This window comes from Salvelinus sp. IW2-2015, linkage group LG26 (assembly GCF_002910315.2).
Source record: "Salvelinus sp. IW2-2015 linkage group LG26, ASM291031v2, whole genome shotgun sequence".
Lineage (NCBI taxonomy): Eukaryota > Metazoa > Chordata > Actinopteri > Salmoniformes > Salmonidae > Salvelinus > Salvelinus sp. IW2-2015.
Window position 1 is genome coordinate 30194379 of NC_036866.1, and position 17112 is coordinate 30211490.

At 42.7% G+C, this 17112-nt stretch overlaps 1 protein-coding gene across 2 annotated transcripts in view; it reads right to left on the minus strand.

The window, feature by feature from the left end:
• Positions 1-2943: 2943 nt before the first annotated feature.
• The window catches only part of LOC111952380 (GTPase HRas), a 33749-nt gene continuing 19580 nt past the window's right edge, over positions 2944-17112 (minus strand). For both annotated transcript variants that reach the window (XM_023970988.3, XM_023970989.3), the window contains exons 3-6: positions 15256-15434; positions 8302-8461; positions 7929-8053; positions 2944-6173 (exon numbers count right to left, since the gene is read on the minus strand). In XM_023970988.3, the coding sequence (XP_023826756.1) occupies positions 7934-8053; positions 8302-8461; positions 15256-15434 (459 nt within the window). In that variant the 3' untranslated portion in view covers positions 2944-6173; positions 7929-7933. The remainder of the gene's footprint in view (positions 6174-7928; positions 8054-8301; positions 8462-15255; positions 15435-17112) is intronic.

A 17112-nucleotide genomic window follows, 5' to 3' on the forward strand; every position in this document is an offset into this window, starting at 1 on the left:
GTAGGATTGAGGTCAGGGCTTTGTGATGGCCAGTCCAATACCTTGACTTTGTTGTCCTTAAGCCATTTTGCCACAACTTTGGAAGTATGCTTGGGGTATTGTCGCATTTGGAAGACCCATTTGCGACCAAGCTTTAACTTCCTGACTGATGTCTTGAGATGTTTGCTTCAATATACCACATAATTTTCCTGCCTCATGAAACCATCTATTTGTGAAATGCACCAGTCCCTCCTGTAGCAAAGCACCCCACAACATGATGCTGCCACCCCCGTACTTCACGGTTGGGATGGTGTTCTTCGGCTTGCAAGCATCTCACTTTTTCCTCCAAACATAACGATGGTCATTATGCCAAACTGTTCTATTTTTGTTTCATCAGACCAGAGGAACATTTCTCCAAAAAGTACGATCTTTGTCCCCAGTTGCAAACCGTAGTCTGGCTTTTTTATGGCGGTTATGAAGCAGTGGCTTCTTCCTTGCTGAGCGGCCTTTCAGGTTATGTCATATAGGACTCGTTTTACTGGTGGATATAGATACCTTTGTACCTATTTCCACCAGCATCTTCACAGGGTCCTTTGCTGATGTTCTGGGATTGATTTGCACTTTCCGAACTAAAGTACATTCATCTCTAGGAGACAGAATGTGCCTCCTTCCTGAGCGGTATGATGGCTGCGTGGTCCCATGGTGTTTATACTTCCGTACTATTGTTTGTACAGATGAACGTGGTACCTTCAGGTATTTGTAAATTGCTCCCAAGGATGAACCAGACTTGTGGAGGTCTACCATTTATTTTCTGAGGTCTTGGATGATTTCTTTTGATTTTCCCATGATGTCAAGCAAAGAGGCACTGAGTTTGAAGATAGGCCTTGAAATACATCCACAGGTACACCTCCAATTGACTCAAATGATGTCAATTAGCCTATCAGAAGCTTCTAAAGCCATGACATCCTTTTCTGGAATTTTCCAAGCTTTTTAAAGACAACGTCAACTTAGTGTATGTAAACTTCTGACCCACTGGAATTGTGATACAGTGAAGTTAAGTGAAATATCTGTCTGTAAATAATTGTTGGAAAATTGCACAAAGTAGATGTCTTAACCGACTTGCCAAAACTATAGTTACAAGACATTTGTGGAGTGGTTGAAAAATGTGTTATGACTCACACCTAAGTGTATGTAAACTTCCGACTTCAACTGTAATGTGATATGAGTACAGCCCAACACCGTGCAGGACGTTTGGCATTTGTCAGAGAACACCAAGATTGGCAAATTCGCCACTGGCGCCTGTGCTCTTCACAGATGAAAGCAGGTTCACACGCACATGTGACAGACGTGACAGAGTCTGGAGACACCGTGGAGAAGTTCTGCTGCCTGCAACATCCTCCAGCATGACGGTTAGGCGGTGGGTCGCATTGGTGTGGGGTGTCATTTCTTTGGGGGCCGCACAGCCCTCTATGTGCTCGCCAGAGGTAGCCTGACTGCCATTAGGTACGAGATGAGATCCTCAGACCCCTTGTGAGACCATATGCTGGTGCGGTTGGCCCTGGGTTCCTCCTAATGCAAGACAATGCTAGACCTCATGTGGCTGGAGTGTGTCAGCAGTTCCTGCAAGAGGAAGGCATTGATGCTATGGACTGGCCCGCCCGTTCCCCAGACCTGAATCAAATGAGCACATCTGGGACATCATGTCTCGCTCCATCCACCAACGCCACGTTGCACCAGACTGTCCAGGAGTTGGCGGATGCTTTAGTCCAGGTCTGGGAGGAGATCCCTCAGGAGACCATCCGCACCTATCAGGGCATGCCCAGGCGTTGTAGGAGGTCATACAGGCACGTGGAGGCCACACACACTACTGAGCCTCATTTTGACTTGTTTTAAGGACATTACATCAAAGTTGGATCAGCCTGTAGTGTGGTTTTCCACTTTAATTTTGAGTGTGACTCCAAATCCAGACCTCCATGGGTTGATGAATTTGATTTCCATTGATAATTTTTGTGTGATTTTGTTGTCAGCACATTCAACTATGTAAGAAAAAAGTATTTAATAAGAATATTTCATTCATTCAGATCTAGGATGTGTTATTTTAGTGTTCCTTTATTTTTTTGAGCAGTGTAGTTAGCTGATACGTAAAATACCTATCCGGGCGTTGTAAGATCTGTCAGGAGTCAGCAACACCTGGGCAGAGGAACAACCTGTGACTGACTAAAATATACATTTAAATAGGGGTCACATGTAAAATTTTGTGTGGACAACCAGGGGAAAAAAAATCTGATTTGGGTTCTTAGGGTAGCAGTGTAAACACAGCCGTTGTTATTATTTTAACTGAAAAACACAATTATGATCATCACATTCCATCTGAAAGAGCTTTTGTTCCCTCTTGTGGAGAAATAAAAACCACCATTTCACTCACTGGAAAGGGTGTAGCTAGACTAGAATTTAGGTCACAGGGGATAAATTACATCATCTTTATCCAGATTAAGAGATATTTTGTGACAGTGTATTGCATTTTTGTGCATTTTTCATATTCTTAACTCTGTAACTTGTGCTATCAATTCAGTTTGTTACTGTGATTTGCACACGTCTGCTTTGATCACTAGACATATTAAATCATGTGGATAAATAGTTATATTTAACGGCTCCAATGATTCTTGTAAAATTCCCAAACAAATTCCTTGTTTTTGCACTAAAAAACAAATGTGGTGTTCATAGTATTTACATTCATATTTTAGCCTAGAGAAAGGGAAGGACTGGGGGGGAGAGGAGAGAGGGAAGGACTGAGGGGGGAGAGGAGAGAGGGAAGGACTGAGGGGGGAGAGAGAGAGGGGGAGAAGGAAGGACTGAGGGGGGAGAAGGAGGATGAGGGGGGAGAGGGGGGAAAGACTGAGGGGGGAGAGGGAAGGACTGAGGGGGAGAGATGGTAGCTAAAAGAACTACGGTCAGTCAGGTGAATGAGTTTATCTTGACATCTTTATTCCTGCCCTGCTGTACATTTGCTATTTTGTTAGAGTAAATACATCTTAAATAGTTCAAACAGTTGATATTTTCACAATCAAACTTCCAAACCCACATCCTCTCTCGCTTATTCAAACTACAGTTTTACAGGGAGAAGCAAGCCCTTTATGTGATTTCAGTACTTGGGCAAACCCCCCCAATGTCCACGTTTTTTGTCCCCAAAATTGTCCCCTCCATTCAGACATGATTACCAGTGGCCTGCTGGTCTTGTATTCCGCTTGACGACAACTGATGTCCAGTTTGTAAGAATTTACCTTCAGATGTGTGTCCATAACTGCCTGTCAGTCAGTGTACAATATAGTACAGACAGACAAGGGAAATGGTAGAAAATAATTAACTGGCATATAACTGGCAACTATAGTTCAGTTAACTGTACAGTAAATGTCTTCTATCACCAGATGTTCACCTGATACACAAGTTACATAGCATGTCTGATTTGTTTAACATTACCCAGTAGATCACTATGTGGACAAAGATTTAAGATTGGTTATTTCTTTTTCAAAGTACAGAATAGATTTACTTTATATGGTTATGGAGTGCCATATATTAATAGAACAGTATTTTCTGTTAAAATGCACTTTTTTTTTCACAGTTTGATCAGTTTGACCCCCCCCCCCACACAAAAATGATTGAGAATCAACCTATACAGGGTCAACATCGTCCCAGTCTCAGAATCCCTCAGAGCTCCAGAATATAAWCTGTGGTCCACACAATGCAGTGGAGAAGTTATATCCAGACAGAGCCAGAATAAGTGTAGTGGCTGTCGTCTGAGGTTACGGTACCAAGCCTGTGTGCAGTGTCTTCATCCTTCGACCACAGCCCACCTCCATGACAGTTTGTCCATTCCCTGGATCCAAGGGGTCATATGAAGGGTAGCAAACCAGGAAAGGTGACAGGATCTGGGGGAGTCTTGTCTGACTGCAGGGCCCTCTCATGGTAGAGGGTGCAGGTCAAAAAGCCCTTATATGCCAAAAGGTGTTATTGTGTTCAGGCAAGATAGGGGGTAACTCAGCAGAGTGTTTGTTGGAGGAGGGGAGCTCCTGGAAAACCACATACAAGAGCACGTACTGTACATATGCTAAGGAACACCACTCACATGTATGATAGCAGCAAAAAGTCAGAGTGAAATTAAGCATTTCTAGAAACAAAAGAAAATGATTATTTTCCAACATTTAGGTCTATCTTCTATACAAGAGGTCAAGGGGTGTTGACTTGGCTTTGACAGAAGTCTAATGAGGCATCACAATGTTCTACTGTGGCACTGTGGCTGAACTATGGGGATAAGTACCTTCAAAAACAAGAGGAGGAAATCGAAATAAAGTGGCCCTTTTACAGTAAAAGAAACCCCAGAACACTTAATGAATTAAGATTGGAGTCACTAAACATACTTAGTTTGGACTAAAACACAAACAATCTAACTATTCAGACAGGGCATGCAGTAAAAAATCACATCTGGTTGGAGTGTTTCAGAGTTTGTTTGTGCTCCTTCTTTCCCTCCAGACATGAGGAAAACATTCTCCAATCGCCATAAGTCATTCACAACAACAGTTATCCACAGAGGAAAGCAGACACAGACCACCACAGAAACACTTGCTTCCGACAAACTTACTGCTCTAACATGTACAAGGCATGAAGTACTAGCTAACAAATAAGGCAAGTTAAACAGGACCAAGCAGTGTTCATTTGTATTGTCAGCCCTATGCTGACGTTAGTGTTGTAGAGAGCACAAAAGCTAGTAGTCCTACCTACATCATTCAATATTGAGAAAAATTACYAGAACCCCTGAAATGAAGAATGTTTTCCGCTGACTTTTCTTTCAATAGAAGTTGGCTCAGACATGACTATCTTAAATCAAATGATCTTCTCAGGGAACCAAATATCTTTCTGAGGCGGCAGTAGTGAGTAGAATGAGAGAGAGAAGGTTACTGTGGCCAAACAACCAGTTTTATCCCGCATATTAGCAGTAATTTAAGGCAGGTCTTGTGCATTACAATCTGTGAAGTTGAAATTCTGTCATTCTATCTTATGTTCCAGGATCAAAAGACGTGGCATTTCTGGACATGCCTATTTCCTGAGCCTTAATAAAAACACAGGGAAGACTGATACCTGCTATCTACAACTGGCAAACTATACTAAACACCATGAAGTTATTTAAGCAAAGGAACTTGAAAGAAATTAATGCCACCGGTAATCAAGCTCAAAGCACATTTTGTTCCACTTCCTTGAAAAGCTGTGCAAGAATCTTTCACTGCGTAACCATTCCATGATAAATAAATGGCACTGCATGGACCAAGCATTGACCTTAGTCTCCCAGCCTCCACCCACAATTCAGCCCAACCTTGAAGGCAACAGAAAGTAAAACATCACTCATGTACCACTCACTTCTCCACCCAAGACAGGTCTTAAAATGGCAACCTCCCATCACACAAAATAAACATCCTGACTTACTTTACAGCGCTGAGCATGACCACCTTCAATCACAACAAAAATCACATAGCAAAAACAATGCGTTTAAGAAGAAAAGAAAGTTAGGTTCGACGGCTGGACTAACCGTAAAAAAGGCACCATTCCTATGTGGTGTGTCTTGTATCATGCTCTGTCCCCTACTTGTATCCATAATAATGAGGTTTCTGCAGAGCCCCTCTAGAGTGGAACAGGGAGGCTGGGGGAGGTTAATTATGCATGGGGATATAGGCAACTACTGTCCACTCTTTTCAGGGGGTCAAATGTAAAATCTGGGTTGAGGTGTGAGGTGGTGGTGGGGGGACTCACCATGGGTTGGTGACACCCCCCTTTAAGACCAGTGTTGAGACTGTTAAACAATAACTTCGCAGGAACTCATTGGAGATGCTCGGCATGATCACACTGGAGAAAAACAGTCATTAGTGGTGTTGCTCTGGCAGACATGGACTCAAAAAGAGGGGACAGAAAGCCTAGTCTAGACGAGACTAGCATGGCACAGCCTGGCCTGGCAGGGGCAAGGTACTCCTCTCCCAAACGTCTATGGTACACAGATAGCTTGGTGATACATCTGCTTGCTCTGCCTTTCCTTGACCGTCCTCTTTAGTTTCAAAGTTTGTTGTTGTTGTTTCAGCTTCCACCGTCAGTCTTCAAGTCCATGCTGCCACTACGCGCCATAGGTCCACTCCTCACCGCGAATTGGTGAGCTGTGGGAGAGAAGGATAAATTATTAAGACATTGTGTAAGGACTCAGCGTCTCTGCTGTGAATAAATGAATCAAATGTATTTTATTTAAGTCATTTTAACAAATTGGCAGTTGTCACAAAGTGCTATACAGATACCCAGCCTAAAACCCCAATGAGCAAGCAATGCAGAAGCATAGTGGTTAAGAAAAATTTAGAAAGGCAGGAACCTAGAAAGAAACCTAGAGAGGAACCAGGCTCTGAGGGGGGCCAGTCCTCTTCTGGCTGTGCCGGATAAACTATATTGTTGATTATTCTTGAGATCAGATATGGGCAGTATTTAAATTACTTTTGAGTATTTTGTCATTTGTATTACACCGGGCTGAACTACAATGATTTTGTAACCAGATGCATTCGAGAGCTATAATTTACATATATTTTTTTATTACAGCAGTTCACAATTTTGTGTGCCCCCTTTCACCCTTCATTCGTATAATAAGTCTGATTGCACTATGGTGTGATCAAAGTGTCTGCTAAATTAATTAAATATAAATGTATATGTAAAAACGAACAACTGCAAAGCATGCTGAATATTATTCTAATGAGCCCTGCCCCCGAAACAAGGCCAAATAATAATACCGTGTGCTTTGGAGTTCATTTTGGTACGTTCATTTTCACATACACATTTAGGTTATTTACCAGAAATTCTTAACCACAGTGACTTACAGTCAAGTGTGTTCAACTAAGGTAGATAAAGAACAACAACTGACCTAGAATATGTGGACAACTACAAATACCTAGGTGTCTGGTTAGACTGTAAACTCTCCTTCCAGACTCACATTAAGCATCTCCAATCCAAAATMAAATCTAGAATTGGCTTCCTATTTCACAACTAAGCCTCCTTCACTCATGCCGCCAAACATACCCTCGTAAAACTGACTATCCTACCGATCCTTGACTTRGGCGATGTCATTTACAAAATAGCCCCCAACACTCTACTCAGCAAATTGGATGCAGTCTATCACAGTGCRATCCGTTTTGTCACCAAAGCCCCATATACTACTCACCACTGCGACCTGTATGCTCTCGTTGGCTAATGCTAATGACTGGAACAAATTGCAAAAATCTCTGAAGCCTTATATCTCCCCTCTAACTTTAAGCATCAGCTGTCAGAGCAGCTTACCGATCACTGTACTTGTGCTATTTACAGATTGGCTGTGTATATCTGACTACCTCATCCCCATATTATTACTTACCCTCTTGCTCTTTTGCACCCTAGTATCTCTACTTGCACATCATCATCTGCACATATATCACTCCAGTATTAATGCTAAATTGTAATTATTTTTGCCTCTAGGGCCTATTTATTGCCTACCTCCCTACTCTTRTACATTAGCACACACGGTACATAGATCTTCTCTGTTATTGACTGTACGTTTGTTTATGTGTAACTCTGTGTTGTTTTTGTCACACTGCTTTGCTTTATCTTGGCCAGGTCGCAGTTGTAAATGAGAACTTGTTCTCAACTGGCCTACCTGGTTAAATAAAGGTGAAATAAAAATAAATATCAGTCATAGCAAGTAAAACATTTCTGTAACCGTTACTGAGAATGTTGTTGCTGTACGGGCCGGCTACTTGCAAATGTATTTTAGTATTTTAAAATGCATGCATTTTAWATCAGATACATTACAAAATACAAGTATTTTGTAACTGTATTTTGTCATTTTTGCCCATCCCTGCTTGCAATAAAGTTGGTAATGGGCTGAGTCTATGACTGACCTCCATCAAGACACCACACAGCGGCAGCTCATGCAGTCCTGCCCGCTCTCGTCAGGAGGGTTGAGCTTCCTCAGCTTGTGTTGCCTGATCTCTCTGACTAGTGTGTAGAAGGCATCCTCTACCCCCTGCAAACACACATACACCTTCAGAACTACATCAATCTGCAAAGTGGGCATTACATATTATCAAGCTCATCAACATGACTTTCTCTATATTTGTTTGAGCAGTTCTTTAACAATGAAAACAAATGAAATCTCAAAAACTTGAGCTTTTCAAAGTCGGATCGGTATCACCATGGAAACGGCAATCACGTCGATGCAACCAATAGAACATTTGCAATGGTCGAAACGAGACAATGTGTGTGGAAGTGTACCTGTCGTGTCTTGGCCGAGGTCTCAATGTAGGGAATTCCATAGCTGCGGGCCAGTTCCTGTGCTTGCCGCGTGTCCACGGTACACGCCGGGAGGTCACATTTATTACCCACCAGCACCATCGGTACGTCGTCAGAGTCCTTCACACGCTTGATCTGTTCCCTACAGGAGGACAGAAAGACACTGGTCAGTACCTTACTTGGTCTAACCGGTTTCTCTTTTAACCTTCGTGTACAGGAATTAGTACCGTACTTCACATTACATCAACCGTATACCAGAGGAACTACCAGTAGAATTACTGGTGTAATGTCAATACCTTGTAGTAGAGTGGAATGCACTTGCAGCTATGGAGAACCTCGTCACGGTGACTGTAAACATTTTACGTAATTTTTTTMGTCATTTAGCAGACGCTCTTATACAGAGCGACTTACAGGAGGAATAAGTGCCTTTCTCAAGGGCACGTTGATAGATTTTTCACCTAGGATTCGAACGAGCGACCATTCGGTTACTGGCTTAACGCTCAATCGCTAGGCTACCTGCCGCCCTCTAGGCAAACACTATGCGACTGGCTGTACACATACCCACCTGTTACAAAGTCATTCCACAACTAATGCATTATGTAAAGTTGCCATAATCAATTCCCAATGAAGGCGCTCACTGCTCGTGGGTCATTTCACCCTTCTGTATAGGATCCTACCTCCCTCTCCTTCCCTCCTATAAACACCACCAGTCAGACAAACAAGGGGCTCTATGACACAGAGGAGCAGGCCTTGCTGTGCAGCACTGCTGGAGGGAGGTGGACAGCAGGCAGGTGGGCAGCAAACAGTATGACCTCATCTCTCCAGCAGCAATCTAGCTAGCAGGCCAGGGGAGTGTGAGCGTGTGAGGGGAGTGGGTCAGATCTATCCATCAACTCAGCTCGTGCCACYTCTCTATGTCCGTAACTCAGCACAGTCACAGGCAGGACAGCTAACACCAGGTGGAGGAGTTGTGGTGGCATTCCAGGCTGTCTTTATCCATGGTCGTGCTGTGAAAATAAAGACAACCTGGGCATGCTCAATCTCTATGGAGATGGATGGGAAAGGCAGGGAACATGAGCTCACCACTAAAACAGCCAGTCAGATGATTGTGTGACCGTGTGAGACCGAGGGTAATGGGTCAGATCTATATAATCACCCCCTTAATTTACCTTCATCACCTAGCAGTACACACAATAGCCAATGCAAACCCACCAACACCGATCTATGGTCCGTTTGGTGTGATTTGTAGATCAGTGACTCTGCATAGCGCTTTGGCCTTGTCGATTCCCTATATAGTGCAGGCCAAATGGTGGCCAACAGGCACGCTTCACCAATCCCACAGCTGGCAGCCTGGCATCAGAGCTGGAGTTAACACAGAGACACTGAACGAACTGCACCCTCCCTCTGTCTATCACATGAACAATACATCTTTAAATAACTTGACCAGTTTAACGCCGTAGTCATCCTCCATTCTGGCCCGGGATCTGGGATGGGGAGTATTATTACAGCATTGAGTGTCCGTCCATCTTTAGACAGTGATGTGGTGTTAACTGACAGCTTTGGAGCCTGGCACACCAGGTTGCCAGGAGTAAAACAGGGGGGAGACAAACGTGCTGTTAGCAGRGGCGACCCGTCATTCAGGGCAGGTGGGGTTTTGGGTTGCATGTTATTTTGGCATTAATACATGTCACATATCAGTTTACAAATAATGTGTAAAAAAAATAAGTTAATAAAGCCACATACACAAGAAAGCAAAAAAGAAACCATGTTTGTAAGGCAGCTCCAAAATGCAGGTGTTTCAGCCTATCTCAGTGCTTTCTGTGGTGGTGGGGCATCCAGCGGAAAATACGGAGCGTAGGGGGTTGGTAATGTTCTCTAGTTGTGCCGTGATTGGCTCAGTGTTCTGTCACTCATGGGGACACTACGTCACTGCCAAATCTAAGGGTAGAGTGCGAAAATTCAAGCCCCATGGGTGCTGCCATAGAGTTACATTAGAAGTTCCCATCCAAGAACGCTCGAGGCCACTAGCCGCAGATAAAATTACGTCAAATCACTTTAATTGAACAGTAGCTTTGATTGGACTTATGTCAACACCATACTTTCAAAATCTTAGCTAGTGGTCATCATCATGAATCAAGTCGACAATCTACTGGCAAATCCTTTTTAATCCTTGTCATATGAAGTGAAATAACGAAGAGAAATTCTAGATAAAACGTACCGGTGCTCATCGGCCATAAACATTACACAACAAGTTGTAAATCGCAAATTCGACAATGAGTGGTTTGGAAGTCATCAGTAGRTAACTGCAAGCATTGCAAAGCAATCACTAGCCTTCTATTCAGTGGAGTGGGTGTGTGGTGCCAATTCTGGGTTTAAGGGTCTCGTTTCCAAGCTTAAATATATATATWTTTTTAAACAAACATTGGCCATGCTGTCAATCCAGCATGATTTCTGCCGCGTTCAAAACAACTGGAAAATTCGGAACTGAGAAATCTGACTTAAATGAGTTCAAGACAACTGGGAACTTGGGAAAAAACGAGTTCTGACTGGGGAAATAAGTTTTGAATGGTCACCCAACACTAAATTGTAGGTTGGGAACTGGGGCCTCTTTCTAGATCACCGACTTCAACATTATTCAACCTTGTCCCCCCCCCCAGAGTTCCCAGTTGTCTTGAAAGCACCATAAATCCAGAGAAAGTCAGACTTTGATGACAAAACTTGCCCGCGAAGGATGGCTGCACCACCATGTTCAAGTGAGCACAGCACAAGGTGAGTCCAAAAATGTATTGTATGCTGCTGTATAAATGCTGTCTCTTATACACATCTAGATGTGTATAAGAGACAGATGTAATACTAAGTGTATGTTGTGTAGTAAGCTGTTAGTAGCCCATGTGCCTCACCCTAATCATTTGGTCTATTTTCCACTTTTAATTTTGCCTACTGTTCTGACTTGGTGGTGCACATGTAGCCTATAACCTGTTTTTAGAGAAATGTAATCATTGAATATTGTAAGAGCTTTCATTGTCTGCTTATATGCCCAGTTTATTTATCCTATGCTTCTGACTTGGTGTACAGGGAGAACACTAAGAACGGCCCATGTTCTGAATTCTGTCTCTGTACATTTCAAAAGTGCTGAACATATAGTTATTGACTACGTCCGTCCTAGCTCGCTCATTAATGTCTTAACCGGAATTTCGGATTGCCTCTTATTGTCCCCTTGTGCCATAGTTTGCACATCTCAATTATCAGTAGAAACGACATTTGTTTAAGCAAGTCAGCCATATCAGCTTTGTTTATAAAAAATAAAATAAAAGGTAGTAAATGAGGCTGAATGAACTGTTTCGCTGCCAGACAAGGCTCCGCTGATAGCCAGGTGTAGCAATGGTAAGGTGTTGGCCCTAACAGTTTGTGGGCACAGTTTGTCACCTTATAGTGCAATTCATGTATTGTTTAATGTTGTTTTGTGTCGTGGCTTTGCTGGCATGCATCCCCKAKWTTTTTTTTTAACATGCTAAAATCGCCACTGGCTGTTAGAGTGTGTGGTTCTGTTCTAAGCACGATCCCCAAATATAACAATCTTTCTCATTACCAATAAAACAAACAAGAGGGAGAGAGAAAGGTAGAGAGAAAGAGAGGCAGGGGTGGGGAGAGTGAAGACGCAGAATAGATTATCATCGTCATCTGGAATTCTTCCCTCCATCTCTCCCTCATCCTTGGGGGTGCTATCCCTCTCCTCTCCTGCTGCTCTTCTCTGGTCCAGTGTTCATTTGGCAGCTATTTTAGATTTAGTTATAGTCTTAAAATACCCTTTAGTCTTAGTGACATTTGAGTAAAGACTAAAATGCGGGACCATTTTTGTTTAGTTTTAGTCACAGACATTTTAATCACATAATAGTCTGCGTTTTTAAATAATGAATAATTAGGCCACCTCTAACTTCCATTATGTACATCCAGATAACCTTGTCCAACTAGGCCTACTATCCAGTAGTATACCTTAACTGGCAACATTGATAGTGGCAGATTGTAACCAATGCCAGCCATAATTAACTATATAGGCAACAAAAGTCTTGCCTACAGGTTAAACAATTTACAGCTCTGATTATCTCCCCAAAATAACCGCCAAGATGGGTAAATAACAGTTGTTTCCATGAAAAGGGGAGAATTTCAGCTTTACAAAAATACCAGAAGTTTCAAGTTTTAGTAGTCTTGTGTGGGATACAAATTGTATACATCATCCAACTAAATGCTTACTTGCAGGTTCCTTCGACAATGCAACAATAAGAAATAAACAATAAGAATACGAACATAAAGTAAATGGCTCAGTAGAATAGAATAAACATTTTAGCATAAGTATAATACAGTAAGGCACAATTTACAGTCCAATATTTACTTATGTATTGGGGAAGGGGGCAGTGTATAAACTAAGCAGRATAATAAGAGTCTGGTAGCAGCAGTTGTGATGTGTGTGCAGCATGAATATGTTTGTGTGTGTGTGTGTACACATATGTATATGCAGTTGAAGTCGGAAGTTTACATACACTTAGGTTGGAGTCATTAAAACTCTTTTTTCAACCACTCCACAAATTTCTTGTTAACAAACTATCGTTTTGGGAAGTCGGTTAGGACATCTACTTTATGCATGACACAAGTAATTTTCCCAATATTGTTTACAGACAGATTATTTCACTTATACTTCACTGTATCACAATTCCAGTGGGTCAGAAGTTCACATACACTAAGTTGACTGTGCATTTAAACAGCTTGGAAAATTCCAGAAAATAATGTCATGGCTTTAGAGCTTCTGATAAACTAATTGACATCATTTGAGTACCTGTGGATGTATTTCAAGGCCTATTTCAAACTCAGTGCCTCTTTGCTTGACATCATGGTAAAATCAAAAGAAATCAGCCAAGACCTCAGAAAAAAATTGTAGACCTCCACAAGTCTGGTTCATCCTTGGGAGCAATTTACAAATGCCTGAAGGTACCACATTCATCTGTACAACAATAGTACGCAAGTATAAACGCCATGGGACCACGCAGCCATCACACCGCTCAGGAAGGAGATGCGTTCTGTCTCCTAGAGATGAACGTACTTTTGTTCAGAAAGTGCAAATCAATCCCGGAACAACAGCAAAGGACCTTGTGAAGATGCTGCAGGAAACAGGTACAAACGTATCTGTATCCACAGTAAAACGAGTCCTATATCGACATAACCTGAAAGGACGCTCAGCAAGGAAGAAGCCACTGCTCCAAAACCGCCATAAAAAAGCCAGACTACGTTTTGCAACTGCACACGGGGACAAAGATCGTACTTTTTGGAGAAATGTCCTCTGGTCTGATGAAACAAAAATAGAACCGTTTGGCCATAATGACCATCATCATGTTTGGAGGAAATGGGGGAGGCTTGCAAGCCGAACACCACCATCCCAACCGTGAAGTACGGGGGTGGCAGCATCATGTTGTGGGGGTGCTTTGCTGCAGGAGGGCCTGGTGCACTTCACAAAATAGATGGCATCATGAGGCAGGAAAATGATGTGGATATATTGAAGCAACATCTCAAGACATCAGTCAGGAAGTTAAAGCTTGGTCGCAAATGGGTCTTCCAAATGGTCAATGACCCCAAGCATACTTCCAAAGTTGTGGCAAAATGCTTAAGGACAACAAAGTCAAGGTATTGGAGTAGCCATCAAAAAGCCCTGACCTCAATCCTACAGAAGATATGTGAGCAGAACTGAAAAAGCGTGTGCGAGCAAGGAGGCTACAAACCTGACTCAGTTACACCAGCTCTGTCAGGACGAATGGGACAAAATTCACCAAACTTGTGGAAGGCTACCCGGAACGTTTGACATAGTTAAACAATTTAAAGGCAATGCTACCAAATACAATTGAGTGTATGTAAACTTCTGACCCACTGGGAATGTGATGAAAGAAATAAAAGCTGAAATAAATCACTCTACTATTATTCTGACATTTCACTATTCAAAAATAAAGTGGTGATCCTAACTGACCTAAGACAGGGAATTTTTACTAGGATTAAAATGTCAGGATTTGTGAAAAACTGAGTTGAAATGTATTTGGCTAAGGTGTATGTCAACTTCCGACTTCAACTGTATGTATGTATAGATAGGTATACACACACACATCTATCTATCTATCTGTGTGGGTGTGTGCATGTGTGCTAAGGTGCAAAGAATCAGAGCAGGTGGTCAGTCCAGTTCAATTGTTCAGCAGTCTGTTGGCTTGTAGATAGAAAATGTCTGAGCCTGTTGGTATCAGACCTCATGCTCTGATATCGTCTGCCCCACGGTAGAGAACAGCTCGTGGCTGGGGTATGTGGGGTCCTTGATGATGCTGCATGCCTTCCTCGGGCACCGTTTCAAGTAGATGTRCTGGATGGGTGGGAGCCCAGTCCCAGTGATTTACTGACCCGTCTTCATCACCTGCTGGATGGTCGTGGACGGAGCAATTCCCGTACCAGGCTATGATGCAACCAGTCAGGATGCTCTCAATGGTGCAGCGATAGTATTAGGAGAGGACCTGGTATTACTGTACTCCTAATATTCAAAATAGCATTAATTTTTCCTATAGGAAAAAAGCTACCGCAACTCACATTTGCTGCAACACTGAAGATTGGGYAAAAAAACAGATGAAAAGGAGCTTCATGTGAAATTGAGTCTCAAGTGGAATTGTCACATTTGTCAATTAAAATTGTAATAGTTCACATTTTTCAAGGGCATTTCATCTCGTTATCGTCATAGTTTTAGTCAGGAAAAAGGTCGTTGACGAAATTAACACTGCTCTCTCTGGTCCAATTGAGTCAGGATCGATTTAATTGACAGCGTGCTGTAATCCCCTCAGTCACAGGCTAAGCTTTTTTTGTATAGCTTTGTATAACCCTTTGTCCTGACACACACACACACACACACACACACACCTGTACTGGTGGATGTCCTCAAAGGATTTGGTGTTGTTGATGGCGAAGACACAGAGGAAGCCCTCCCCTGTCCTCATGTACTGGTCCCTCATGGCACTGTACTCCTCCTGACCTGCAGTGTCCAGGATGTCCAGCAGACACGTCTCCCCGTCAATCACCACCTGCTTCCTGTACGAGTCCTAAAACAGGGGGAGGGACATCCTCCAGTTACACTGCTACAGACAGGCTGCCTACGTATTCTTTAACCAAGTGTGCACAGGAGCAATTATGGTTAAGTGCCTTGCTCAAGGGCACAGACAGATTTTTCATCTAGTTGGCTCGGTGATTTGAACCAGCGACCTTTCGGTTACTGGCCCAACGCTTTTAACTGCTAGGCTACCTGCCACCTTGTTAGGTTTCAGATGGCTGTAATCTGGAGGCGAAAGAAACGCACACCTTATTAGGAGAGGTGATGCAATAATTTAATAACCAACGTTGACAGACAAGCTGTCTTCATCATGATATAAAGACAAACACTGCAGGTCACTAGTTTATATAGTGTCAAAGGACACACACAGGTGTCTGTAATCATGGCCGGTTGTGGCCTGATATCATTGGTTAATTCTCAGATAAAAAATAACATACAAAACACATGAATGGATAGCATACGATCATATATACAATTTGGCTACATAGGAAACAAACAATAACAATAGCAAAATCCCAACAATGGCTTCAGATCAAGGTCTACGTTGAGACCGAGAGGAGCAAGGCAGCCTCTCGTTTTAACAATAAATTGTTGAGATCACCCCCTCTCCTAGGGAGGGTGACATGTTCGACGCCGATATAACATAGGGACAAAATCGAGTGGTTCACTTCCAAAAAGTGGGCCGTAACTGGGTAAGTCGAGTTCCTGCACCTAATGGTGCTACGATGCTCCGAGATTCTCACTTCKYATTCACGCTTTGTTTTACCCACAACATTTTTACCACGAGGACAAGTTATTAGATAAATAACTGCCTTAGTGGAGCACGTGATAACACCTTTAATTGGGATCTGTTTCCCTGTTTGGGGGTGTTTGAAGGATCTACATATATAAGTGCCATTGCATTGAGCACAGCCATTARACTTGTAGTTTCCATCCGGTCGAGGGCCAAATTGACGTTGTGCAGGGAAATTTTGGGGTGGTAAATTAGAGTTTACCAATTGATCTCTGAGCGCCGCGAGAATACCGATACTGTAATCGGATCTTAGAATGTTTGAACGATTCCTTTAATTTGTTCAGAGCACTTTGAATAGTGGGTAGTTAGAATGCAAGAATGCTTCTTTTTGCGAGACATGATCTTTTTCAATGACAGTCTCGATTTGTTTGGAATTTTCTCAATGGCGGTATTAATCGGACCATTTTTGTACCCCCTCTCCTTGAATTTTCTTTGCGTCTCAGCCATATTTCTGTCGAAATCTGATTGGGTTTTGCAAATTCTTTGCAAATAAATTCCATTGACTAAATTAACATACTAGCAATATGGAATGAAGTATAAGCTGAAATCCATTGATGCGTGTTCAATATAATAACTAAACATTTACACACGTCTCTCGACTAGGCCTAAAGCATGAGCCTGGGACCCACACATACACACACACACACACACACAGAGAGAGGAGTGTGCTGGTTGATATATACGCTAAATCCCTATGCTGTGTGACTGGCCAGGGAAGAGGTAGTGGTATCAAGAGGGCAGAGTAGCAGGGCAAATGTTTAGCGTCCCAACACACAGACACAAACATGTGGTGCAGGGCCTTTGTGTGCTAGTGCATAGGGGACAGGAATGCACACACACACAAAAAAGACATTGTCTGGCCAGAGGCAGGCGTGGT